This window comes from Pieris napi, chromosome 2 (genome assembly GCF_905475465.1).
Source record: "Pieris napi chromosome 2, ilPieNapi1.2, whole genome shotgun sequence".
Lineage (NCBI taxonomy): Eukaryota > Metazoa > Arthropoda > Insecta > Lepidoptera > Pieridae > Pieris > Pieris napi.
Window position 1 is genome coordinate 11,014,613 of NC_062235.1, and position 27,926 is coordinate 11,042,538.

The window sequence follows — 27,926 nt, forward strand, 5'->3', positions numbered from 1 at the left end:
ACATCACTTTTTACTTAAATTTTATCTTACTGAGGTTTTCTGGAAGAGTCGTCTTATAAAATACGACGAACGTACGTTTCATACGTGATATTATAGACTAGGCTTTGGGTATTTTGATTTTTTATGTTTGACCACCACAAGTTTTTTAAAGTAACAGTCAGTTTTTTATGGTTGATTTATCAAAATTGGATGTTGGAAATCCATAAACAAAAAGTAACTAATACAAAATATCAAATTCTACATACAATATGTGTGATATTGCTATTGAAATACTTCAAGGTAATTAGTAGCATAGTCTAACTCATTGGACATTATTTTTCATTCTCAATCCTTTGTAGCCTTCTCTCTAACAGGTCTCGATTCAATCTGTGCATACATAAAAATTTTCCATTCAAAAACAAAACTGGTATATCATGCCGATAAAGCCGCAGCCACCTCACATTTTCTTTTTCTGTTATGTATATTTTCTCAATTTTTATTCTATGCATAAAAGACTCTAACTCATCCATAACAATGTCACAAAGAGGACATGGATCTTTAGTGTAGAATGTTAGAACAGGCAATCCATCAACAGCTTCAGGTCTGAAAATTATTGAATAAAATAAAAATGCCACAATAAATTCGGTGATTTAATTATAAACTTAGATACATAACATTCATATAAAATTAAAAGAACAGCATGCTTAACAATGTTATTAAGTTAATACTTAGGCTACCCTGATTAGAGTAATTTACATTAATTTCTGCAATAACTAATTAGCAAATTACAAAGGCACTTAGAGGGTCATTAAGATATATTAATTAATACAAAAACTCAGTTACACACAACCACTTGACAATAGGAAAAAAATATAAATTGTTTGGTTATAAATAAATTTGTGTTTATATATTCTCAAATTTTAAACCTTTCTCGATAAATAAAAAACCTAAGTGCTTAGCAAACTTGCACATAAACTCATACAAAAATATATACAATTCCAAAACCAATATATTAGCAACTTGTTTTATTCACTTACAATTTCTCAATCATGATAGATGATGCACCACCACCACCATTACAAATAGATGCTACACCCTTTTCTCCTTTCTTGAGGGCATGACATAAATGCACAACAATTCTAGCACCAGACATTCCAATTGGGTGTCCTAAACTAACTGCGCCACCATGGACATTCATCTTAGACGGATCCAATCCCAATAGCTTTTGGTTAGCAACAGCAACAGTACTAAATGCCTCGTTTATTTCCCAAAGGGCAACATCATCTTTATTTACACCTGTTTTTTCTAATAGTTTAGGGATAGCAATAGCTGGAGCAATAGGGAAATCAATTGGATCACATTCACCATCAGCAAAACCAACAACTTTTGCAATTGGTTTTACATTCAGCCTTTTGGCTGCATCCGCAGTCATTAATACTAATGCAGCTGCGCCGTCATTCAAAGTAGAAGCATTCCCAGCTGTTACTGTACCATTCTCTTTTTGGAATACTGTAGCAAGCTTAGTAAATTTGTCAAAGTTCACTCTCTTGTATTCTTCATCTTCAGAGAATATGACTGGTGGAGCACCTCTTTTCTGAGGAACAGAAACGGGAACTAATTCATCAGCAAAGGCTTTACTTTCATAAGCCGCTGCACTCCTTTTGTAACTATTAATAGCATATTCATCCTGTTGTTCTTTTGTGATTTCCAATTTCTTTGCAGTATTTTCTGCACAGTTACCCATATGGAATTTGTTGTACACATCAGTAAGTCCATCAAATACTATACCATCTACTAGTTGCATACCCCCATATGTAGTTTCACCTCTTTTTAAATAGAAAGGAACATTTGACATTGATTCCATCCCACCTGCTAAAATTACATCTTGGGCACCAGTTTGTAGACCTTGCGCAGCTAGCATCACAGATTTCATTCCAGAAGCACACACTTTATTAACTGTAGTACAGATTGTACTCTTAGGTAGTCCAGCAAATATGACTGCTTGTCTTGCTGGAGCTTGGCCCAAAGATGCAGAACAAACATTGCCTATATAGACCTGTAATTAAAATTATATCTTGAAGTCTCTGATTATCCAAGATTATTTAGGAATGTGATTAAGTAATGAATTTCTCAAAGAATTAAACCCATTAATCAATTTTATAGTCATCTGAACTGCAATAATAATTATTTTTCTTTAAAAATACTTGTATTAAAATTGCTAACAATTTCGTCATTTCATCTCAAAAGTTTTATTATCTTATCAACTGGTGACATAAGTGGGCAAACATGCCATATGTATTCCAAAAACGAAATATCAGGTCACATACCTAACGGGAAACACGTTACGTACCGAGAAAGCGAGTAGACTAACCTCTTTAATTTCTTCTTTGGGAATACCGGCTCTTTCAACCGCTGCTTTAACTGCAACTGCCCCCAATTCGGAGGCGGAAAGACTAGCAAGACTCCCTCTAAAAGATCCCATTGGAGTCCTAACGGCTGACGCGATCACAACCTCGTTTAATGCTAATTTCGTGGAATAACTCGCCATGGCTAAAATCTAAAAGAAAAATATTTTTTCATAAATAAAACTAATTAATGAACGAAAATACACAAACGGTAGTAGACAGCAGGTAACAAACACATAAACTTTTTATAGTTAATGATAAGTTAATGTCATTTGTAATAAAACAGGTAGGTACCTGTAAAACAATAAGTGATCATGAATACTGAATAGCAATATTTTAATTCCTAAATATTATTACCTGTAATACACAAACGATACCTACGATGGTTTCAACTCGACTAATGAAAAACGATTTCTTATTGTACCGTTTCTTGTCTATTTTACCATATCATCATGAAGAAATAACTCAATACAAACCTTGTTCAATGAACGCATTTTGATGCCAATCATCCTATTGCCATTGAAAAACAACATTGTGCGACAAATTATAATAAAATAAATTAACACTACAAAACGCGACTACTGGCTTACTGTACCAGATAACAAATCTCAGAATAATAATTATCAAAACAGTCTTATCAACGAAATGTAGAGAATTTCATTATTTTGATCTTTAAAGTAACCGTAGGGAATTGAACCTTATACTAATAAATGAAAGTGTCAATTTACTTAAAATACTAGTATTCGGACGTGATCTTTGACCTTTCTATTATATACAACTATATTCATAATATGATATCACTATAGTATAATGTACCCAGGGTTTGTCTAAATTTTGTTTAAATCATAAGACGAAATAAATGAAATAATATTGTAAAAACTTAAGGGCTCACAGTATTTACAGTCGTGAGTCGAGACAGCACCAAGTAGTAAGTAATAAGTATTACCTCCGTATATTAAATCCAATACATTTTTGACATAGGTACGAGAGTCGCAAATAAGCGCTAAATATGTACCTACCCCACTTTCCCCATTAAAAAAATAGTAATATGCAAAACAGATATTATGCTAAATAGAAAGAGCATGCATTATTCAATTTCTTAAACAGAATATTATTAAAAATAAAAAAAAATGCGTGTTGTTGTTATTTGCAGTATTTTTATTGATTACATATATATTTTATACAGTTAATACAAATTACTTATTCTATTAATCTCAGTTAAATATAGTATTCTACTCGTAAAACGTCAATCAGACTTAAATCTACTTTCAAAAGCTATTAAACCATTTTTTCTGTATGAGTTTTGACATATTTGAAGGTGCTCAAGACGAGATTGTGTCTTGAGACTTGATAGTTAAGTGCGTTTTCCAATTACAGAGCATAATGCGACTCAGTGCCGCACAATGCCGCATAATGCTGAAGCTTAATTGGAACGTGAATTAGTTTTCAAATGCATCAGCAGAGTGCGCTAAGTCAGTGTTGAAAAAAAAATGTTCTGAATAGAGTTAGCAACCTCATTAATGTATAAATAATGTGGTTAACAATAATAATTGGTTGAAAACTTTTTACGCTTATTTTAATAATCAAATTATTTCATTAACATTTTTTTACTGAAATAAGAGAAAACCTTTAAAGGTTATATAAGGTTTTAACAAGCTAAATTAACAGTAAAATATATAGTTTCATGTAAGAAGTTTACATCATTTACGTTTTGAGTAATTTTTTTTAAATGATTTCTAAAAAAATTGTATACTTTTTCAAAACCATTGCAATGTTTACAAAAGTATAATCCTGTAAAATAAATTTGTTTACAGATCCGACTTTTAAAATAAAATTGTATTCATATTTTAAATATGGAATATAAAAAAAGTTACTATTTATACCTTCATCCATACTTATATTTAATTTTTTTAGCAGTTTGAAATAACTACTGGCTTACTGTACCAGATAACAAATCTCAGAATAATAATTATCAAAACAGTCTTATCAACGAAATGTAGAGAATTTCATTATTTTGATCTTTAAAGTAACCGTAGGGAATTGAACCTTATACTAATAAATGAAAGTGTCAATTTACTAAAAATACTAGTATTCGGACGTGATCTTTGACCTTTCTATTATATACAACTATATTCATAATATGATATCACTATAGTATAATGTACCCAGGGTTTGTCTAAATTTTGTTTAAATCATAAGACGAAATAAATGAAATAATATTGTAAAAACTTAAGGGCTCACAGTATTTACAGTCGTGAGTCGAGACAGCACCAAGTAGTAAGTAATAAGTATTACCTCCGTATATTAAATCCAATACATTTTTGACATAGGTACGAGAGTCGCAAATAAGCGCTAAATATGTACCTACCCCACTTTCCCCATTAAAAAAATAGTAATATGCAAAACAGATATTATGCTAAATAGAAAGAGCATGCATTATTCAATTTCTTAAACAGAATATTATTAAAAATAAAAAAAAATGCGTGTTGTTGTTATTTGCAGTATTTTTATTGATTACATATATATTTTATACAGTTAATACAAATTACTTATTCTATTAATCTCAGTTAAATATAGTATTCTACTCGTAAAACGTCAATCAGACTTAAATCTACTTTCAAAAGCTATTAAACCATTTTTTCTGTATGAGTTTTGACATATTTGAAGGTGCTCAAGACGAGATTGTGTCTTGAGACTTGATAGTTAAGTGCGTTTTCCAATTACAGAGCATAATGCGACTCAGTGCCGCACAATGCCGCATAATGCTGAAGCTTAATTGGAACGTGAATTAGTTTTCAAATGCATCAGCAGAGTGCGCTAAGTCAGTGTTGAAAAAAAAATGTTCTGAATAGAGTTAGCAACCTCATTAATGTATAAATAATGTGGTTAACAATAATAATTGGTTGAAAACTTTTTACGCTTATTTTAATAATCAAATTATTTCATTAACATTTTTTTACTGAAATAAGAGAAAACCTTTAAAGGTTATATAAGGTTTTAACAAGCTAAATTAACAGTAAAATATATAGTTTCATGTAAGAAGTTTACATCATTTACGTTTTGAGTAATTTTTTTTAAATGATTTCTAAAAAAATTGTATACTTTTTCAAAACCATTGCAATGTTTACAAAAGTATAATCCTGTAAAATAAATTTGTTTACAGATCCGACTTTTAAAATAAAATTGTATTCATATTTTAAATATGGAATATAAAAAAAGTTACTATTTATACCTTCATCCATACTTATATTTAATTTTTTTAGCAGTTTGAAATAACTACTGGCTTACTGTACCAGATAACAAATCTCAGAATAATAATTATCAAAACAGTCTTATCAACGAAATGTAGAGAATTTCATTATTTTGATCTTTAAAGTAACCGTAGGGAATTGAACCTTATACTAATAAATGAAAGTGTCAATTTACTAAAAATACTAGTATTCGGACGTGATCTTTGACCTTTCTATTATATACAACTATATTCATAATATGATATCACTATAGTATAATGTACCCAGGGTTTGTCTAAATTTTGTTTAAATCATAAGACGAAATAAATGAAATAATATTGTAAAAACTTAAGGGCTCACAGTATTTACAGTCGTGAGTCGAGACAGCACCAAGTAGTAAGTAATAAGTATTACCTCCGTATATTAAATCCAATACATTTTTGACATAGGTACGAGAGTCGCAAATAAGCGCTAAATATGTACCTACCCCACTTTCCCCATTAAAAAAATAGTAATATGCAAAACAGATATTATGCTAAATAGAAAGAGCATGCATTATTCAATTTCTTAAACAGAATATTATTAAAAATAAAAAAAAATGCGTGTTGTTGTTATTTGCAGTATTTTTATTGATTACATATATATTTTATACAGTTAATACAAATTACTTATTCTATTAATCTCAGTTAAATATAGTATTCTACTCGTAAAACGTCAATCAGACTTAAATCTACTTTCAAAAGCTATTAAACCATTTTTTCTGTATGAGTTTTGACATATTTGAAGGTGCTCAAGACGAGATTGTGTCTTGAGACTTGATAGTTAAGTGCGTTTTCCAATTACAGAGCATAATGCGACTCAGTGCCGCACAATGCCGCATAATGCTGAAGCTTAATTGGAACGTGAATTAGTTTTCAAATGCATCAGCAGAGTGCGCTAAGTCAGTGTTGAAAAAAAAATGTTCTGAATAGAGTTAGCAACCTCATTAATGTATAAATAATGTGGTTAACAATAATAATTGGTTGAAAACTTTTTACGCTTATTTTAATAATCAAATTATTTCATTAACATTTTTTTACTGAAATAAGAGAAAACCTTTAAAGGTTATATAAGGTTTTAACAAGCTAAATTAACAGTAAAATATATAGTTTCATGTAAGAAGTTTACATCATTTCGCCGGCTCCGGAGAATAAAATGATAAATGCAAAATCACAACTTTACAGGAAAATTAAAAAACCGTTTTAATAAGATTACTTCTTTTGGGTCCTAGGTAGGAACTTGGGAGTTAGCTTAAATGATAGCTAATTTTTAGTGTTATCTCTATACTCAGTTGAAATTTTAAAAGATTCCACTGAACTTGAGATATTTAGGAAATAAAACATTAGACTAAATTTAACAATAACAAGTGTTGCTTACATGCACTTATCATTTTTTTCTCAATTAAACTTCATTCATACGAATATTATAATATAGTCCTGTCATGCTATTCTACGATATACGAACTCTCCAGCAATGTCGATAATCTAATATTATCATCTTATTCGCGTTATTATTCACATAATGAATTTACGATATGAGTAAATTAGACGTATTTAAATTAAACTACTTAATTATAATCAACTGTTATTTATTTTGGGACCAACATTTAAAGCCAACAAAGATGATGACAAAAATAATACTTTTCAAGAAAACAAAACATAACCAAACAAACATAACATAAAGTCACTCTTAAATAAATCAGTCTATAATCAATCTATCTATCTCCATACTCAAATCTTCATAATTAAGTGGCATCTTCGAGTAAACATTCAAAATCACAAAACCTAATATTCCAAATAAAATATAAGCGAAATCTAAGTAATTTCTATCCAAAAGTATATTATAATTAAAAAAAAGTCTTCTTATTAGTTGCTCAATATTTAAAAAAATTAGTCTTCATCAGCACAGTTATCAGTTGGTGCTTCTGCCTCATCATTAAATTTAAGAGATTCATAGAAACCATGATAGTAGCTTGGTATGTCATTTGTTTTACAAAGACTTATGAGATCAGAATGTAGGGCTTTACGTATTGGCAGAGTCTCCGTGTATACAATTTTTAATTCAGGACTGTCATTAAATATTGGGTGTATTGGAAGCATGTCTGTGTCACCCCGTTTGGATCTCTGTTGGCGTTCCACGTTGAGCTTAGAATACTCAGCGTCAAAATCATATTTAAACCGCAAGATGAATGGTTCTGAACTGGTTACATTGATTTCCATTATTTTAGACCACTTTATTTTCTTACCTTCATCATCTTTACCCCAGTGTTTGTCCTCGAGTAATTCTTTTAATAATCTAATCTTAAGAAACTATTGTTACTAACTCACTAATCAATCAATGGACTGTATTTGTCTGATGAATAAAATTATTATTATTATTATTATGTCGTAGAAGTCACTTTGTAACATTTCTTTAATAATGTATTTCTTGCCATTTACTTTGGCACAGGGTAATTATTGCGTTCATTTGATCTGGAGAAGAATAGATACAGAAGAAGATACACAACTTGGTTTTTCAGCTTACGTTCTATGTATAGTAGAATGCATCGAATCGCCCTCACTCTGGCCATGACCAGTCAGTGCCGTATGAACTGTCTGATTTGATATACACAAAGTGCTTGCAAAAAAGGTCCTACATACTTGAACTTTCTCTTTCTGAAAAATCAAAATAGTATTTGACTGTTTGGGTGCGATTATTCTTTCGATCTAACTTGATTCTTTTGACCTTCTCAACTGTTGCCATTGCCGCTCATGATCTCCTAATTTATAATACTGCTGCATAATGTCTTCTCTCTGGCTCAATGTAATTTTTTCTTCATATTTTCTTCAATAAGTGCGTTTGTCATAGACGCGGTAGGTATTATTTACTAGAATATTAAGATAAAAGCTGATATTGTGCGTAATTATGAAAAATATTTTGCTAAAGCAATGTTATCGTATATTGTTACATCCAAAAAAATCGTTGAATAAAATAATATCTTTTTCTAACTTTTTAAATAAACAAAAGAAAAATCTGAAAAAAAATGGTCAGATGTATTAGCACCTCAGGATCTCAAATTTGCAATAATAATAAAACTATGATAATAGCGGCTATCATTTTGTTCTCCGGAGCCGTCGATTTACGTTTTGAGTAATTTTTTTTAAATGATTTCTAAAAAAATTGTATACTTTTTCAAAACCATTGCAATGTTTACAAAAGTATAATCCTGTAAAATAAATTTGTTTACAGATCCGAATTTTAAAATAAAATTGTATTCATATTTTAAATATGGAATATAAAAAAAGTTACTATTTATACCTTCATCCATACTTATATTTAATTTTTTTAGCAGTTTGAAATAACTTTAATTATTTTCAAAATCTACGACGAAACGAAAGCCTTACAAATTTTTCAACAATAAATAATATTTACTAACGAAAATTTCGATAAATACCAACTTAAAGAAAAACACTCGTCAATTTTCTGTCACTGTGTTGGTATTTATTGCTAGAAGCACCCGAGAGCATTAGTTTTGAGATAGCTCAATTATTGTGCGAAGCGTTGCTGTAGTTGGAACATTCAACGTTGAGCATTATGCCGCATAATGCGCTCTAGTGCTGTAATTGGAAAACGCACTTAGATACAAGTTAGAATGTGACCTAAGAGACTGAGGCCTGTATTCCAGAACGTCAATCAAACTTAAATCTAGTTTCATGAGATGTCAAACCTTTTTTGTTTAATGTTTGAATAAAGTGTCAGCCCTCATGACGAGATTATGGTTTGAGTTTTGAGACACAAATATAATATTATGGGCCTGAGTATAGGAAGTGAGAAATGAGAATGCCTGCAGCCCAGTGATGCCAATTCCTTCAGAATGTGCCCTCTGGGACCAACTTCAACTTCAAAAGCTCAAATTCGGGTGAATTTTTCACATTTACATACATTAATTAATTACAAAATAATATTAGGAATATTACTTTTCTTTCTTTAAATTTAGTTTATCTTAAATTGTCTTGCTATATATTTTTTGTTCCTTTTTTGTACTTTTCTAATCGTGGGGATTTTCTTTTAATCTCTTAGTATTAGTTATAGCCACGTTTAAGTTAACATTTGTTTGGTTGGGTTTAAAGCTTAGTATAAATTGTATAGAAACGTACGTTTTAAAGAAAACCTTAACAAAATTTCCCTCTAAATAATTATACCGGTCCCCTAAAAACCAGTTCAAGTTGTCAAATTGTCATCACTGATGCAGCCTGGGGGTCTAGCCATATTGGTGTCGAAAAGTATTCTACATACACTACCGCTTTTGCGTAATTGTACTGTCGAAAACGCTTCGTTCGTAGCCAAGAGGCATGTCGATACATTACCGCCAAGTCGACAGCGTAGATGCGAGCTGCTGTTCGTAGCACCTTATTCCGTCATATTGTCTCTGGATTAAATGTATTCCTAATGTCACTTTTATAAAGAAATAATAGTTAAAACTACAATATTATTGTAAATTTGCAATAATTGCAAATTCCAATTATTGGAAGCTGCAAAAGGGACATTAGAATGTCAGCAAGATCGGAACAATTTTCGATTTAAGTGGAATTTACGGAAGGTGCAAAGTAAATATATGAATTTTAATTGCATGTTTGAACTAATTTTGGTTTGTTTCATGTTTTCTCAGAAATTTAAGGCTACAAATAAATACAATATTTTGAAATTGCATAATCGCGATATATAATAATACGAAGTACTCATACTTTGATATTTTTAGGATTTGACCTCACAACTAATCCGTAAAATGAAGAAGCAACATATTTTGTTACCGCTTAGAAGAAACAATAGAAATAGTACTGTGGATTGATAAATAAAGAGTGAAAATAAGGTTGACTAGAAGTTGATAAAGAATAGAAGGATAGTCCAAGGAATTAAAAAACAATAGAAAAAAAACGTAGACTAGTGTGAGCACTGAAATTAGAGTTTGATTTAAGCTTTAATTAGGTTTGGTGTTTGTGCTTGAACATTTTTAATGTCAATTTGTAAGCAGATTTATATAAAAGTGTAGATTTTATTAGTGATTTGCTACTAGTTGGAATTATCTCTGTTTATGTCCAACAAGTACTCAATGAAATGAAAAGAGGGATTAATAAAAATTATAAAATAGAAACTTAGTCTGGTATGAAATTAAAACCCTTACTCAACCTTTGATTCCATATTGATGCTCCAACATCTTAGATATAAATTTAAGTTTGATGCTGATTTTAAGTTAATATTTATGTCAATTAACTTTTAGTTATATCAGTGATTTGCTACTAGTTAATATGTAAATGCAAAATCTGTTTAAGTAAGAAATGAATAAACATTGTATGTTATGTATTTGTCAGTTTTATTTTTGGTAATTTACCTATGTCTTCTTTAGTAGGAAAAGCCATTAAAGTGGTTAACAATATTAGTTTATTTTACAAAAATATACAGATAATGCATGTATGAATGACCCGTTCCTACTAACAGTTAGGAATATTAAACAAATAGGTAGCAAAATAAAAATGTTTCAGTTATGGTTATTTTTTATTAAAATAAGGCACCAAATATCTTCCTTAACATAATGCAGTCTACATAGAAAAATAAGCATATGTAACAACTTATTAAACAATACGGACATTACTACTGAACACACACAGGTGTACCAAATTCAATGCATTACTACCTAATGTAGATGTATTCAATTATTCATATTTATATATGTAGATAATTAACTAATAAATGTAAGTGTTAATTTGCAGCAAAGTCAATATCTTGTTTGTGTGCTGTTATATACAAAAAAAATTCAATTCATAAAACCTAATGTTAGATGTTGTGATGATTTCATAAAATTACTATGATACCTACAGTTACTATGAATACATCCTGAGCGATTAAAAAAAACAGAGAAAAACAAACAGATTGTTTCCTTAACACAACAATTGTAAATAATAATAGTTTTTTTTAAAGATATAATTCTTCCCAAAATTTACAAATCTAGTTTGTTTATAATAATATCTCATTAACATTCAAATTGCTGAACTTATTAAGATTAAATGTGGAAGAACATAGTTTCAGTTACTGTATCCTGTTCATGAGGTAATGTTACTTAACCAACCATTATTTCATACTCCACTTGTCTTATTTTTTACATTATTCATAAAATGCTTCATTCCCTATTTTCAGGTACATAATATAACACTTTGGTTTTTTTTAATATTTTTAGTTGTCTTATTAGCTTCTCTTTTTCTGAAAAGAAAATATTTTAGTTAGTACTTTGATCAAATAGAAAACTGACAAACTAAACTAAGATTGGCCCAAGGTTTGTTCAATAGGTAACTTTAATATTAAAACTCTTTACTTAATTCTAAACTTAAAAATATATTTAATTTGTCACTTTGCTGCTTATTGTCAATTAAAGTTTTTAATAACCAAACAATGTCAGTAACTCTCAAGGGACTTGAATTCAAACTTCTCATTCATTAACAATATTATAATAACTTCTCTAGTATATTGACTTAGTAAATAATTAAAGAAAATATCTGCTTACCATTACTTAGTATTGCTCACTAGATATTATATTTCCAAAGTTCATAAAGTATAAATCCACTTTATTTGATCAACATTATATAATTATCAGCTTCTATTATAATTACAATAAAATATATTTAGGACTTCTAATTATGTTCATTAGTGACTGCTTTCTCATCTGAAATATACAAATAAAATGTACTTAATCATTTTACTTTGTGATTACATAATATATGCAATATTAAATGGTATATGTACCTATTTTTCAAATTAAAGAACAATTTCATGAACTTACATGCAATATAAATATCAATAAAAGATATCCAATATAACTAGGATTTACCTCTACTAATTTGCTGATTTTCTTGATATTTTCATATTTATCTGTCTCTATTATGTTATCCTCGCATTGATTCATAGAAAAACTAAAACTCTTAACTTTAAAATATTAACTCTAGTTTAAATTATTATAATTACACGAGAACGTTAAAAAAAGACAGATAACAAATTAAAACCATTTCGTTAAAACGTCCAAAATATGACATGTTTTTAAAACAGTAGCCATTAAAGATGGCAATAGTTGTACTGAATTATTGCAAACAGCAGCTTTTGAGATCACGCTAAAACATGGCGGAGAAACGCCGTTTTTTCTACACTGCCGAAACATTAATTGGCCGTTGGCTACCGAATAGCGTAAGCGTTAATGTGTGTCTTTTCGTAGCACTGTCATGGCGTCGCTTATTGTATCCCGACTCACGCCTTTAGGGCCTAGGCTACCGACTGTCGACACGAGCTGTCATTTTCATACAAATTTAGTTTTCGACTTTCTACATACACTACCGTTAAGCCATCTTGGCTAGACCCCCTGCTCACAGCTGTGATATTGCCACAGGTTTAGTAGAGGTAAAATTTTTGAAAATAATTGTCACCAAACATGACGTAATACAATTTGTAATTATAGGTGGGTTACGCGCGCATTTTAAATGAAAGTGACAACAATAGTTGCTTATAAATACTAATATTAATAAAGTAAAAAAACGCCTTTATTACATTATTATGATTAATAGTACCTACCTATATAGTTACTACTTACCAGTTAGTTACCACAACTAATTACCTAGGGGATTCCATTCTACCTGTAGATAACACTGATCTGTTTTTTATAATATATCTGTGCAACTCACTAGTCAATTAGTCAGAAGTCACAACTTTGAAGTTTGAAAAACCCTTGTTGAAATGTAATTTAAACTAGTAAAATAATTAATCACCTTCGTCTAGCTCCATTGAGCTGTATTTTTATTTTGGCCAAACTGATCTATATTTCATGTATGTAATTTAATTTATTTTTAATCAATCTTATTTTAATTTTCAGTGTCCGAGTATCGGTAAATATTGAAATTTAAGGTATTTTTCTAATTGTGTGAGTTGTTTACGCATCGTGGCAAAAGATGATTTTGAATCATAGATGATTGAACACTATGTATTTGAAAATCACATATTGAAAGTGATTTTGAAATAAACTTAAGTGGAAATACTCTTAAAAACAATTACAGAAACTGAGTTGAATATTTATGAGTTCTTGTTATAACTTAACATATTGCTGGAATAAGTACTCACCTAAGCTATTATTAAATGATTCCTATTCATTAAATTTTAGATAAGATGTTATCTTTAAAGTGTTGGGCAATGAGATAATAAGATATGTGTATTTACAGAATTTTAACATGTATGACAGAAGCGCCTTAGTACTTAACTTGCTGTGAGTATTACTATAATTTTTATTAATATACATTATTACTTTATAGTGCTTAAAAACTGCATGGTCTATTAAAGTAATATTTATGACATCACACAACATGAATTTTTGCATTTAACTAATTTTTTAAATATTTTGTATACCATGTTTTATTTGATTCAGAATTATTAGTATTTAATTTGCATCTAAATATGTACATGTTTTGATTTGATAAATGAAATAGAGCCTTGCAATTTTTAATATCTGAATACTTGTATTTTCAAACTAGAATTAAAATTGTTGATATTGAGTATCTATATGTATGTATGTATACTTAAGTGTTAAATTTTATACCTATATGCTAACACAGCACAAGGCAATTGGCATACTATATACTAATGAGTGTAATTAGTGTTACCCTTGTTTACTTGCCTGGAATCACTCATTTAACAAAAGCTTTTATCATGTTTAAGTGGCCATTCAAATTATGTATGTTTTTTATTATGAAATGGATTGTATCCAAAAAAAACACTGTTATCTGGTTTATAATATTTTTTGTTACAGGGTTTTTATCACAAAATGCCGGCTATAACCTAGAGAGAGGAATTAAAATGGATGTTGTTAACATGGAGGAGGGTCATTATGAGCCAAGGGAGAGTATCCCTGGAAGTAGTGTTGAAAGTGATGCTTCCAGTAGTCTCTTTGAAAGCTATGATACAAGTGACCAGATGACTGATACAGACAAGCAATCTGATGATGATGATGACCTTAGGGAAGATTTACAAAAAAACATACCTGAATGTTATAAGTCTGATTCAAATTTTACATCACATACATCACAAGATATCACAAATGATGAAGAATTTCAAGCAACAGCTTTATGTCAATTTATGGATATATTAAATGATCTGGATGAAGTTTTGGACAAGTCTCTACTGGCTTGCCTTGATGATGGTACAAAGTCTCTTGATAGTGATGAAGAAGATCTCATATGTAAGATTAAAGATTTTATAGGTGATAGAGAACAGTCAGAGCCTTCAGAATCACATAGTTCCTTAGATAATACACAAGTGATATGCTATGGAGAAAGTTTAACAAATGCTGAGACTGTACTAGATATACCCGTTAAGGCTCAAGTAAATGTAGGTCGCTCTAAAAGCTTTTCAGATTTAGAAGAGAATGTACAATTACCTATCTTAGAGAGAGCCAGTACAACAAACGATACATTACGTAACTCCATGAGAAGATTGGACCCTATATTGCTGCCAGCAATATCAACTCAGGAGCCTTCGGGAGAGGCTATCACTTTGCCTGTTATATTATTCTTAGAACACCACGTTAATTTGCGCCCGACCAGTGCCCCAATTCAGCTGCAAGTTACAGCTGCAAATTTGAGTCAAGATAGTGCATCAGGGCCTCTCATAGTGGGCCGTAGAACTTTATTAATGAATAGAACATTATCTCTACCATCACCAGGAGAAAGTGAGATAACTGCTGAATGGACAGGGCATAATACAACTCGTAGTGCTGCAAGTGTATCAAGTTCGTCAAGTGATTCTTCAAATGGTGTGCCTACAATTAATCAAAGCCCATTTATTGGCACAGATGAAAGGTTAGTAAAAATTGCTTCTTCACTCAAATAGTATACTTCAAATTATTATATTATAATAACTACTTCAAATGCACACACTTGTATTTGTTAATTTTGATCAATTTTTTCTATTTATCATTTGTGTTTTATTTCTGTGTTTGTTATGTTTGCCTAAAATTGGATATTTGTAATTTTAAATATTAATGATTTCAAACTAAAGTATGTATTTATAAAACTATACAATTTATTAAAATAAATTTATCACATCTCTTGCAAGTTTACATAATAGTAACACATGTTTTGTCTAGACACCTGTATTACAAAAAATGTTACAAAATTGATTTCTTACATAATTATCATACAAAGAATGTGTTATTCCATATGATGACATGTTCGCTTAGCTTAAGCAGATTAGCCATGTAAAGTTTATTGTATTGCAAACTGTTGTAGGTTTTCCTGTAAATTCTGTAATTGTTATTGTGTTTTTGTTGTCTTTTATATGAGTTTTTTCTTGTAGTATAAATATGTAAACCTTTGGTTTTTAAAACTTCTTCAGTACCATTGAAACAATATAATAATAACAATTTATTGTTTAGTTGTATAAAAATTCCATTGCTCTAGCAACACAGTATTGAGTTTTGAGGATCTAATTAATTTCTAAATTTATTGCTCGTAGTCTAAGATTAAGATTCAGTGTCTAAACTTAGGACTATTACCACTTATATTAAAAATACATAAGAATATTCGGTGAATTATTTATGTATGATTAAAGTTTATTTAATTTATAAGCTTTTTACTCTAATTACATATAGAATTGAAGATAATGAGGAGACACCTCTAGGAGTGTGGCCACACCGTATGAGTGCAATGCTGGCTTGTCTCAGCTGTACCATTGGGATATTTAATATATCGAGATTTGCTATGTTCAGTGTACATTATGGAGGTATGAATTTTATTTTCTTACATTTTTCATAAGATCCAGTTTTCAAATTTACAATAGGTTATTTGACAAGATTTGAAGAAGGCATTTCAGATTATTTATAAGTGACTTAAACCATATATAAATAAGTATTTTTAACTGTTAAGTATTGGCAATAAAAATTCAAACTAAATAACTTGAATGGATAGGGCATTAACATTCCATCAAAAACCAAAGACAATAATAGGATTAGACAGGTCACAGGAGCAGACTTTATTAACAAGCATGCTACTTTATCGTCGATTCGACTAATCCGGGCCGTTTTGAGTCACGTGACTGACGTATATAAATTTTAATTAGATAAATTAATGATAAGATATTGTAGTTCATAACTCTTTAATACCGATTACTTTCAAAATACTTTATTCCATACTGTTAAATAGCCTATTATTTACATTGTTATTAAAATTACACAATCGTTCATAGCACGGAATAGTTAAGTTTGTTTGGTCGTGTTTTGTACAAGGACAAGTGTCATCTCTTTCACTCCGTAATATGCAAATTCTATTTAGTTCTCGGGTCACGTCGCAATACTTGCGGAATTTGTGCTTTACGTTGTCTATGGTTCCGCCCAAATTTAAGCGCAAGATTGACGAAAGAAAGTTATAGAATTTCTTACGTCAAATATGTACTAAATTTTCACATGCGCGAAGTCTCGCTACTGAATTTAAACCTTAAAATGACGTTGTGTGAAAATAATCGTAAATAAATGTCATTTCTCTTATTATAGGCATTGTTTTTAAATTGCGTAATTTGTAAAAGTTGCGTGACAAATTTATTAATCATACTTAATTTATCGATTTCACTTTCGATTCTTTTCTAAATAGATTTTATTATGTTGACATTGAACTATGTTATTCTTTTCGGTAGGAAGTATTAAATAAGTTTTAGTTTATTTGTGCTGGTGAACTCATGCTTGTAGGTTTAATAGTGGTAGTAATAAACATATTTTATTTATTTTATACAGTGCTAAATTCTCTTTGTTATGTAATAACATTATTATAGTTCTATTGTAATCTTCTTAAATAATAAAAAAGAAACGTTTATTTGTGAATAATGTGACGCGTAATAAGCATTAAATTAGTTTCTAAAACTGTGGTGCCGGTAGTTTGTGCAACTACCGGCTATCAAAATAAGGTCTGACATAATATTTTTGAACGGTATTATGATTGAGGTTCGCTTATCAAAAAACCTCCTTACTAACCTACCTTAAAACGACTTATGGCCATCGAATCATACAGGCTGCCTTGCCGGGAACACAAATATGTAATTTGAAAAATAAATTCCTCCAAAATCATTCATCTTTATCTTTATTAATTTCTTAAAAAAACTTAAGTACTTCTTTATAATTGCAAGCAAATAATAAATATTTAACAATGTTTTAATTGTACAAATTAATACTTGCGCGTGAATTACAAACACAAACAAAGATAAAGAGAAAATAAAACGTGAACAATGCAACTAAATTCCCAACCCAACCGACTGACATTCTAAAAGATAACTTTTACTACCGTATTGTTACCGAGGGTTGGCGGGCATTCATTTTGTTTATTAATCTTAATATATATAAATTACGTGTCACGTTGTTTGTCCGCTATGGACTCCTAAAATACCGAACCGATATCAATCAAATTTGCACACTGTGTACAGTTTGATCCAACTTAAAAGATAGGATAGCTTACATCTCAATTTATAACCGCAATATTATTTAAATGCAAAATATTTGTTTATTATTTGATAGTCACAATTCTAACAGATGGCGCTGTGTTAATAGTACCAACGTTTCACAAAAGCTACTATTTAATGGCATAACCACAAGAAAAGCATGGTGGATTGGTGTTCTCCTGCCGTTTCTCTTGAACAGTTTACTACTATGTAATATAACAAAAATCTTAGCCACAGCAATGCTTGGCCGAGTCTGCTAGTACCATTATATGAACGAATGTTTTGAAAGTATTTCTTTCAAATAATTCATATATTAATAATTATAAAAAAGATCCGTTAACTTTTTTTTTTCAGCAAGCTTCATAATACAATTCCTAATACTATCATTTCTCATCGGGATACCGTTGTTCACGTTACACCTATGTTTGGGCCAAGTTTTGGAATCGGGTCCAATAGATATGTGGAAGATATCGCCAATATTCCAAGGAGTTGGAATCTCGTTGTTATTGACGCAAGCAGTTATTGGAATATACAGTATTATTGGATTGTCTTGGATTTTCGTTTACTTCAGGGATTCGTTTATAAACGCTGAGGATAAATACAAATGGGCGCTACCACACGATTTTAACTTTGATGGTAAGTCTTTTTATATACAGAGTCCGAAAGAGCGCACACTCTTAGGTATGACCTAGGGACCTTCAAGAAAAGAGCGTTACTTGCGAGTGTTCTGGCAATGTGACATTCCATGGACGGCGAAATCACTTAGCTGATGCTAGTGAGGTTTTTATAATTAAAAAAAAAAACATATCGTATGGCAAAATTCATGACATACATAGCGATAGGATTCGACTCGGGAGCTTGCACTTTGTAAAATGTGAGGCCTTAGAAAAAAGTACTACGGTGTGACGTCACATGCCATGTATGAAATGGTCACGTGACAAAGCGTAAGCAGATTCTCTTACAATATTAAAGAAATCATTGTACTCAATTATAACGGGTTGACACAATCACTTCACTTGTGATTAGACATAATGGATTGTTTGGAATATAAATACTGGGGACTAATTGGAATCAAGCCAAATTAATTTAAATTTGTATAATAACGTAACAAAAATGTATATATAATTAATAATAAATAATATATATACTTTCAGATCCGGTACACAGAAACATGACCCGAAGTATACATCTAACGATCCCTCAGTATTTCCAAAGCGAGGTGTTACAACGCAATCACAATAATAGTTTCGGAACTATCAAATTCCAAGTTGCTTTTAACCTTGCTGTCGTGTGGATGGTTGTATTCGTGTCGCTAAGTAAAGGACTTCATTCATACGGAAAGGTAAATATGAGTTTGACATATCGATTTTGACAGCGGCAAAATATTTGTGTCAAATGTCTTGTCTTGTCAAAGGCCACGTGTCAATGTTTTTATTTGTACTCTTAAAATAAAATAAAATATGTTTATTATGGAACACAAGATACATGTATCACTTATTCCACGTCATTAAATTTGAATTTGTAAATTCTTATAATAAATGCACATTTAATGTATGCACAGCCACAACAAACAACCGTTTTTCAAATTACTATAGTTCGCCTACTTATCAATAGATGACGCGATACGTAAAGTAAAACGCGCTCGCAAAATATTTTTATTATTCTGTATAACTGTTGATTTATTCGCGACGGCCCATGCCGAAGTCCGAGTCTCGCACGCCCTTGCGCTAGTCGCGGGAAAACGCCCATTCCAGCTGAGCTACGCTCGCCAAAACAGCCCGAGCTGAGCTTTAGGCCAAGAGATTCCATTAAAAAAAAATTGTTGTATGTGTCTCGCCTCTATAGTCTATTTCCTTCTGATTAAAAGGAGTTCCATGTCCCTTAGACATAAGGCCTGTATTCGACGGTGTATGACTTACGCTGGCTAGCGTAGTCTTCGCTCCTATATCCACCGGATACAGGCGTTTCACCATTCATGAGAACCACGTCTACCGTCTTCGCTACTACTACTTATCTACAATAAAATTACTATATAATTAATATCAATATATAATATATTATAATTAATAACAATTTAACATGAAAACGGCTGCGAGTTTGGCTACTAATTTACTATTTCGGAAAATAATTAAATACAATTTTACAGCTGAATAAGGCATTCCTGTATTCTGAGTGACTAGAATCTTTTGAGGTATAAAAAAGAAAAAAATATATATTTAATTTGTGTGTATATGGGTTGTTTATGTGTGCGTGCGTGATTGCATGAAAATGTCTCATTTTCGTGACCACTAGTAATGTATGTAGCACAATGAATAAAAAAAAATTACATTTCAGGCGGTGTACGCGTTAATATTTCTGCCGATTTGTGGAACACTAGTCCTCTGTACAAAGCTGCTGACCCTGATACCTTACGACTCTGTGACGAACATCTTCGCGCAAACTGAATGGAGTGAATTCTTTCTCGCCAACCATGTAAGTATACAACTTGTAGATCAAAAAGCTAAAAAATACGAACTTTATTAAAATTTGTTACCTTTGTAACAAGCTAAAACGCAATTTTTTTCAAACTAGCTAAATATCATATCCCTGTATATATATGTATAGCGTGTATTTTTTCTCGATCTCCCTTACTATCTCTCTCAATTTTGCTCACTATAGCTCTCTCCGACCTCTCGCTCCATGGTACTGTGCGTGATGCGACTTTTGCTCTATCTCACTCTCTCGATCTTTCTCACTTGCTTGCTCCCTACTCTCGGTCCATAGCTATTTGCTTCGCCAAAAACGCTGCACATCTTCGTGACACCAATATTATTATTGCGTTTGATCCGTAAAAATTGTACCCTCATGCGCCTAAAGAAGTTTCACTTAAAAAAATGCTCCAATTTTATTTAAATTAATGTACACTTATTATCGCAGCGTAAACGCAATTTGACGGAAATAGACAAAAGAGTAGTTTGGGTGCAATTAGGATGTTTTTGTTTTTTTAAAAGAGGTATTATGGTTTTCTTTCAAGAGCTGGGCAGCCGCGGCCCAAGAGACATTCCTGACTTGGGGTCTGCTAGGTGCCTGTGTGATGCAATTAACTGCCCATAAGGACCCCAAACATAAAAGCGCGTCGATGTTGCAAAGGGAAAGCGCGTGTGTAGTCGCCTTTACAATCGCTGTGTTATTACTGGCCTCGTTTCTAGCGAACACGTGCATACAAGTGTTGAAAAGCCACGGATACAACTATATTCCTAGCAGTTTTGGTGAGTAACAAGATGCTTCTATAATTATTTCGATAGTCTTTGGATTAGCAAGTAAGAAAAAAATATTGTCTTTGGATAAGCGAGTACTAAGAAAAAAATATTCTCTTTGGATTTGTTTGTACTAAAAATAATATTGTCTTTGGTTTAGTTAGTACTAAAAAAATATTGTATTTGGGTTAGCGAGTACTAAAAAAAGTAATATGTATTGTCTTTGGATAAGCGAGTACTAAGTAACTTCAAAATTCATTACTTGAATAATATTTAATAATAATACTTTTTTTGTAATAAAATATGTGTTTACAGAAACAGAAACATCATCACAATTTATTTGGCCCACTTCTGAACCACTACCTGGCAACACTGCGTATACACCCGTTCGGTATATGAGTCAGTATGGCAGCCTCGTCGGTATAACCGTTTGGCGACCTGGCAACTTTCAGAAGACTTTCAGCGGCTGGGAACCCTTGCAGCTTCCCATGCAAATAGTACCAGCTACATTGGCAGTGTTGCCATCTAATGTGGTATGTTTTTAATTAACCTGAACCATTATTAAGATGTTTCATACTAAAAAGAATTATGTAAGGGTGGGTAATAATATTCTTCTATCTCTCCTAAAAAATTTAAATAGTAATTTGTAAAAAAAGACTGGCAAAAAAAAAATCCAACTTACGAAGCCTAGTCTGTACCACTATACTTATGACGTCATTTACATATTTATAGAACAGATTAATATACGATATGATTAATTAGCAATTTCTGCACGTTATTATTTGAATTAAGAACGTTTTAGGAATTTCTTATAGGTTTATTATGATTGCTAGGTAGTGGTCAATTCTTATAGTGACAAATTTCTTTTGGCGCCATACCTACGATTTATTATTATTTTGAACATTTGATGGAAATGCATTATACATATTAACTATCAAAACACCTTCACACGCGTCTCACGTACCGTGTCCTGTACACACGTCTTAAACACAAAAATAAAAAAAATCAACTTATTGTAAATCTAAACCATTCTCAAATCCAATTGAACACTTAAAAAATATTATCAAAATCGGTCCACTCTTTACGCTGCTAAATATTGGCAAACATTACCAAAACTTAATTTAATTGAATATTCAGTTGAATCTTCTATCATAGTGTAAAAGTTGTTTGTCGTTTTTAACACATTCTACAGCCGTTTTAAATTACAACTGCGCCAAAAATATATTGTCAACTAATTTCATTTGATGTAAAATATATTGTCAATAGTATAAATGTCATGTAGGTACAAATCACGAAATCACTCGTAATCGTGATTTGTTATCCACATCAACCAACACCAACTATGCAAAAAACTCGTTGTTTAAGCTATCGTAGAATATGCTTAAAAGGAATATTAAGAATATCCATAGCGCAAAATCACGTGAATCCATGAGCACACTTCACTTACACACCCTTACATATATACCCCTATAACTCTCTCTTTCACACCATCACACAACACAGCCGAATTAGTTTAGTTGTATTTCATCATTTTTATTGATTTTTCCTATCGTAAATGTTTGAACCTGTATATATTATGTATTCTATCTTTGGCTGTATATTTTGTATAATTGTATTATTATTAGTATTATTTTATGTAAAATACACTGTCACTAGTTCTAATTTGAATTAAAATGCATTGTCAATTAATTCCAGTTGTCACCAGCCTGGGCAGTGATATTCTACTTTATACTGATAATGTTCGGTATAGCGCAACAACTAGCAATATGGCATTGCGTGATCACTGGTATAGTTGCCATAAATCGGGAGGCACTCCGGGTGTGGGAGACTAGTATTACGTTTTTCAGTTGTGTTTTTGGACTTGCTATGGGACTGTTGCTGTCTACTGATGTAAGTTATTATTATTTATTTTAGAATAATATTCATCTTTCTTCTTAAAAAATATTTGTATTTTTGTTTGTTTGAAATGAATCTCGTTTACTGAACCGATTTCAAAAGTACAATATAACATTGTTATGCTACAATATGCCTGGGTAACAATAAATACTTCCAGAATAATTTTTAACGGTGAGAAATATTTTTTGTGATATTTTTGAAGTTATACTTCTTTAGGTTATGAAAAATTGATGAGAGTGAAATTTTACGATGCGCGCGCACCGTGACACAAAATTAACAGAATGAAGTTGCCCACGGAAGATGCTACGGCATTGGACATAATTTAAAAACAACATTCGAATAATAATAGAATTTATGTTACACTTAATGTAAGAGAATAATAATAAATATTTATTTATTTAATTTTTCAAATGTAAATTGAACTTTATTGACTATAATGACTCCTTTTACAGTCTTTGATTATATAATTGTAATAAATTATTTGCATGCAATCAAAAACTATTTTTAATAATGCCAAAGAAGTATAACTTCTTACGCGCGTACATAAGTACACGCACCCTTTTTTTTGACCATTCGTGTCCTCACTTCCTGCTTTGCATGTTTTTTCATCGAAAGAATATATTTTTAAATTTACTATACAGGCTGGCGTCCGTATAGTCCACTTCATAGACTACGTATGGGTGGGGGCGTGGTGGCAGTGTGTATTGCAAGTGTCGCTAGCGATAGGCGTGTTCGTGGTACGGGGGCGGCCCTACTCCCCGGACATCGTGGTAGCAGCCCTGTTTAAGCCAGCCTCGAAGATTTCTGCATTGCTTTCTTTCACTTGGACTGTAATATTACCCGTGTCACTCACTGTAAGTATTGTTAGAGGTTTTCACAGCCCCACTAGTACCTTAATGACGTCATCTATCGAGCAGATAATTTGGTGTAGTTTTTTTAAATAATTGATTTTAATATTTTATTCTCATAACACAAACAAAAGTTACTTTGGGTGCATTTTGGTAAATAAGGACTTTATTATAATAATTAATTTTCGTATTTCCAGGCATTATGTGTTATGGACTTTCGAGTTGGTCAACACAAACTGTTATACAGTTGGCGCAAACCAGCTGGGTGAGTTATTTTTCTTTGATAATTTTTAATTTGTTGCTTATTTTTATTTCTTTGATCATTTTCAATTCTTTGCTTATTTTTATTTCTTTAATCATTTTAAATTCTGTGATCATTTTTAGTTATATGATAATTTTTAATTCTTTGATAATTTTTAGTTCTATGATCATTTTATATTCTTTGATAATTTTTAATTCTTTACTCATTTTTATTTCTTTTTTTTATTTTTATTTCTTGATCATTTTTAATTCTTTGCTTATTTTTATTTCTTTGATCATTTTAAATTCTTTGATAATTTTTAGTTCTATGATCATTTTTAATTCTTTGATAATTTTAGTTCTATGATCATTTTTAATTCTTTGTTTATTTTTATTTCTTGATCATTTTTAATTCTTTGATCACATTTATTTCTTTGATCATTTTTATTTTATGGCCACTTCTGTCTTTCTGCCTTCTGTCTGTCACGCGTCAATTTTGGGTTTAAGCCCCGTATTCTACCAACCACTATCTACATAAAGTTCGACATAATATGACAGCACTCAAGACGAGGTTGTGACTTGCATACGGCTCTAATCATTTCTTGTTAACATATTATATATTTTTATAGATATTGGCCGCTTTGGTGCCGACAGATGGCGGTGTTCATACAACAAACAGTTCTGTTATTGGTGCCGGCTGCAGCCGTTCTGCAAACGTGTCGTTACATCAATAAAGGACCACCGGATATATTAGAGGTAAGTTTTTTACTTTATTTCTACTATAATTTAGCCTTTAGCTGATAAACGAAATTGTATTTTTAGAGGTCTTATACATACTTACAAACCGTCATGCATAGAAGCACACCGTCACACATAACTACACATCTTTATATATACTTAGACATAGTTACACATACTCACACTCCTTTACACATACTTACATACCGTTACGCATACACACACTCCTCTACACATACTCACACTCCTCTACACATACTTACACACCGTTACACATACTCACACTCCTCTACACATACTTACACACCGTTATACATACTCACACTCCTTTACACATACTTATACACCGTTACACATACTTCATTTATGGGAAGACACAGATATTTTTTTACTAATAAGGGTTCCTAAATCTTACACATTGTGATGCATAATATGTAGTATGTACTAATATGATGAATAAACACATTTTTTTATATTTCAAAAAAACAGACTTTAAGACCTAGTACTCTATAACATATCACATCCAATCCAAAAATAGGATAATAAGTAAAATTGGTAACCATGGTAACGGTTCTTATTTTAATTTTATTTACGCTACAAGGAATACGGCCGTCGTGATTGTTTGGATGATGAGGTAAGAATAGTTTGAGAACTAATCAGATTATGTCCAAGGTCAAAGGACAAGTCAAAAGAAAATTACGCAAATTTGATTTAATTTAAATAAATGAATACATTTGCTCCTGTTTTATTGAAAAAGTTCGACCAGTGGTATTAAATTAATTGGTTGATATAACTTTGTCGCATTCCCTACCTTGTTTTATCTTAATTGCTAGAACGACATATATTTTTGACATGCGTTTCTTCTTGAAAGAAAACTCGACAATAATTAAATTAATTTACAGCGCGTCCAAAACCTGTATCGTCCCCGCATGGGTTCTCCTCACGAGTCTCGTCCCCCCGCGCCCCTTCCCCCACCTACCTCTCGTCCCGCGCCCCCTGACCCCCCTCCTAAGTACACCCCTCCCCCGTCGTACTCAACGGCCACGGGAGCCCGACTGCTTAACACGTTGCGCAGGAGTTTCAGGACGTTGAGAAGGTAAGTTCGATGTCAGCGGCGAGTATAAAGAGTATTATGAATATATCTTTATATCGGCTTGTGCTTGTTAAAGAATCTTAAATTGTCTTAATTATTTAATAAGGAAGCGTTCAAGTATTAAAAAAAAGCCTTTTTATTTCTTGCAAAAGAACAGAGTTAACTTAATACTATTTTTACAAATATATTTTTAAGAAAGTAAATTAGTTCAAGTATTACGTCACGCAATTTTTGGAGATTATTGACCTCCCCCCCCCCACATGTAACGCGCCGTTACGTACCCAAGTATAGTAAAACGTTTCGTGATCACCTAGTGACTCTATTATACCTAAAAGTTACCATTATGTGGTGTAAAGTACTGGAAAGTCGAAAATAATATTAACAATAATGCGTAATTCAATCCCCGCCCCGCATCGTAACGTTGTACAAAAAGACCCCCCCCCCTCCAAAATTCGTTACGTAATACTTGAACGCTCCCGAACAGATTTATAATATTAGTACTTTTTTCTATATTCCAGATATAATAATTTGGAAACTGGAAATGTAATTCAAATATAACAAAAAATTTACAAAAACTTAATTTAAGTAATGAAAGCATAAAGTTGTATTTAAGCGACCTATTTATGATTTTTTTGAATTATTTTAGGATAACATCACAACGCACGGAATTATCGGAAGAAACGGCACAACTGCCCACTTCACTGAGTGAAACTGTCGAACGACAACCCACACAAACACAAAACACACACGCGCTCATTGACGAGACAGACTCACACAGGCCGTCCTCTTCGCACTCGTTAACCCTCACCCGCGATCTACTCCGACGGTCTTTTATTAAAACCGACCAAAATATACGCTCGAGTCTGAGACGGAACTTTAAATACGGCATTAATAACGCCTTGACAACGAGTCATGAGCAGTTGGTGAGGGATGTGGAACCCATATCGAATACAGTGGCCATGTCCGCCATGTTGGGGGAATCTGAGACATCGCATAATAGAAGTATCGCCTCTGTGATATAACCCGCCTTATAAACCAGCTTGGGATTTTTAAACTACATTGTATAGCGCTATCTCTTTCGCACGAGTGTCGTATTGAGAGTGTAAGAGAGAGATGACGCTTTACAATCAAGAGTTGGTAATCAATTAAGAGATAATCACATTCGTATAGCGCTGTCTCTTTCGCAGGAGTGTCGTTTTGAGTGTGAGAAAGAGATAACGCTTTCCAACCAAGTTTTGGGAATATTTGAAAAGATAATTACAATGTATAGAGCTACCTCTCTCGCACGAGTGTCGTATCGAAAGTGTGAGAGAGAGACAACACTACAAAGGTCAAAGTTGACAAGCAATAATTCATCACATAAGAATCCTTATTGCATTTATATTTTTTAATAAATTCAATAATTTTATGGTACAATGTTATATTAAATGATATTATAGAATAATGAAATTTCGTCGTAACTTACATCACAGTAAGAAGTTTTACATATTATTTTAACTGTATAATAATTTTAGAATATTTCTTAACCGTTGTATGTTCGTAGTTTTAAGTCAATGAAAAGTATTATTTCGAGTGAATCTCCTTTGCTCCACATTCGCCATAAATATTGGAAATTGATAATAATTCAGAGCTTAATTAGGATAAATGTTATCGTTAGATATTCTTCAATTGAAGCATGTTTTTAATAGTTAAGATTGAGCATAATAAATGATTATTTTCGTAATTATCGGATTTAT

The 27,926-nt window shown here is 31.4% G+C and overlaps 2 protein-coding genes and 1 long non-coding RNA gene across 6 annotated transcripts; 2 read left to right on the forward strand and 1 right to left on the reverse strand.

Annotated features, from left to right (window-relative positions):
- Positions 1 to 616: 616 nt before the first annotated feature.
- On the reverse strand, positions 617 to 3,068 carry LOC125058959 (acetyl-CoA acetyltransferase, mitochondrial). 2 transcript variants are annotated; one of them, XM_047663077.1, is made up of 3 exons: positions 2,861 to 3,068; positions 2,351 to 2,536; positions 617 to 2,035 (listed from the first exon to the last, which is right to left on the reverse strand). In XM_047663077.1, exons 1-3 carry the CDS (start codon positions 2,915 to 2,917, stop codon positions 1,013 to 1,015), a joined length of 1,266 nt encoding a protein of 421 aa, XP_047519033.1. In that variant the 5' UTR covers positions 2,918 to 3,068; the 3' UTR covers positions 617 to 1,012. The 2 variants fall into 2 exon arrangements, with proteins under 2 accessions (XP_047519033.1, XP_047519034.1); XM_047663078.1 differs by lacking the exon at positions 2,861 to 3,068 and adding an exon at positions 2,742 to 2,860.
- Positions 3,069 to 10,033: 6,965 nt separating this feature from the next.
- Positions 10,034 to 10,657, forward strand: LOC125059001. The gene is made up of 2 exons (XR_007118594.1): positions 10,034 to 10,239; positions 10,392 to 10,657. It is a non-coding gene; the product is annotated as an uncharacterized LOC125059001 (long non-coding RNA).
- A 2,685-nt stretch (positions 10,658 to 13,342) lies between these two features.
- Positions 13,343 to 27,913, forward strand: LOC125058897 (sodium-dependent transporter bedraggled). Of its 3 annotated transcripts, none has more exons than XM_047663044.1 (16): positions 13,343 to 13,495; positions 13,827 to 13,928; positions 14,469 to 15,516; positions 16,308 to 16,438; positions 18,494 to 18,775; positions 19,294 to 19,481; positions 20,474 to 20,611; positions 21,153 to 21,387; positions 21,691 to 21,908; positions 23,071 to 23,265; positions 23,913 to 24,125; positions 24,317 to 24,384; positions 24,989 to 25,115; positions 25,699 to 25,731; positions 26,000 to 26,193; positions 26,837 to 27,913. In XM_047663044.1, exons 3-16 carry the CDS (start codon positions 14,516 to 14,518, stop codon positions 27,210 to 27,212), a joined length of 3,399 nt encoding a protein of 1,132 aa, XP_047519000.1. In that variant the 5' UTR covers positions 13,343 to 13,495; positions 13,827 to 13,928; positions 14,469 to 14,515; the 3' UTR covers positions 27,213 to 27,913. The 3 variants fall into 3 exon arrangements, with proteins under 3 accessions (XP_047519000.1, XP_047518994.1, XP_047519004.1); XM_047663038.1 differs by having other exon boundaries at positions 13,885 to 13,928; XM_047663048.1 differs by lacking the exon at positions 25,699 to 25,731 and having other exon boundaries at positions 13,353 to 13,495; positions 13,885 to 13,928.
- Positions 27,914 to 27,926: the final 13 nt, after the last annotated feature.

Coding starts and splice junctions, on each gene's coding strand:
- LOC125058959 (XM_047663077.1), bottom strand. CDS start 2,917: ATGTTGTTTTTCAATGGCAATAGGATGATTGGCATCAAAATGCGTTCA. Junction 2,537..2,860: donor AAATGCGTTCATTGAACAAG/GTTTGTATTGAG, acceptor TTTTTCTTTTAG/ATTTTAGCCATGGCGAGTTA. Junction 2,036..2,350: donor CCAAAGAAGAAATTAAAGAG/GTTAGTCTACTC, acceptor TTTTAATTACAG/GTCTATATAGGCAATGTTTG.
- LOC125058897 (XM_047663044.1), top strand. CDS start 14,516: ATGGATGTTGTTAACATGGAGGAGGGTCATTATGAGCCAAGGGAGAGT. Junction 18,776..19,293: donor ACACGATTTTAACTTTGATG/GTAAGTCTTTTT, acceptor ATATACTTTCAG/ATCCGGTACACAGAAACATG. Junction 24,126..24,316: donor TATTACCCGTGTCACTCACT/GTAAGTATTGTT, acceptor TCGTATTTCCAG/GCATTATGTGTTATGGACTT.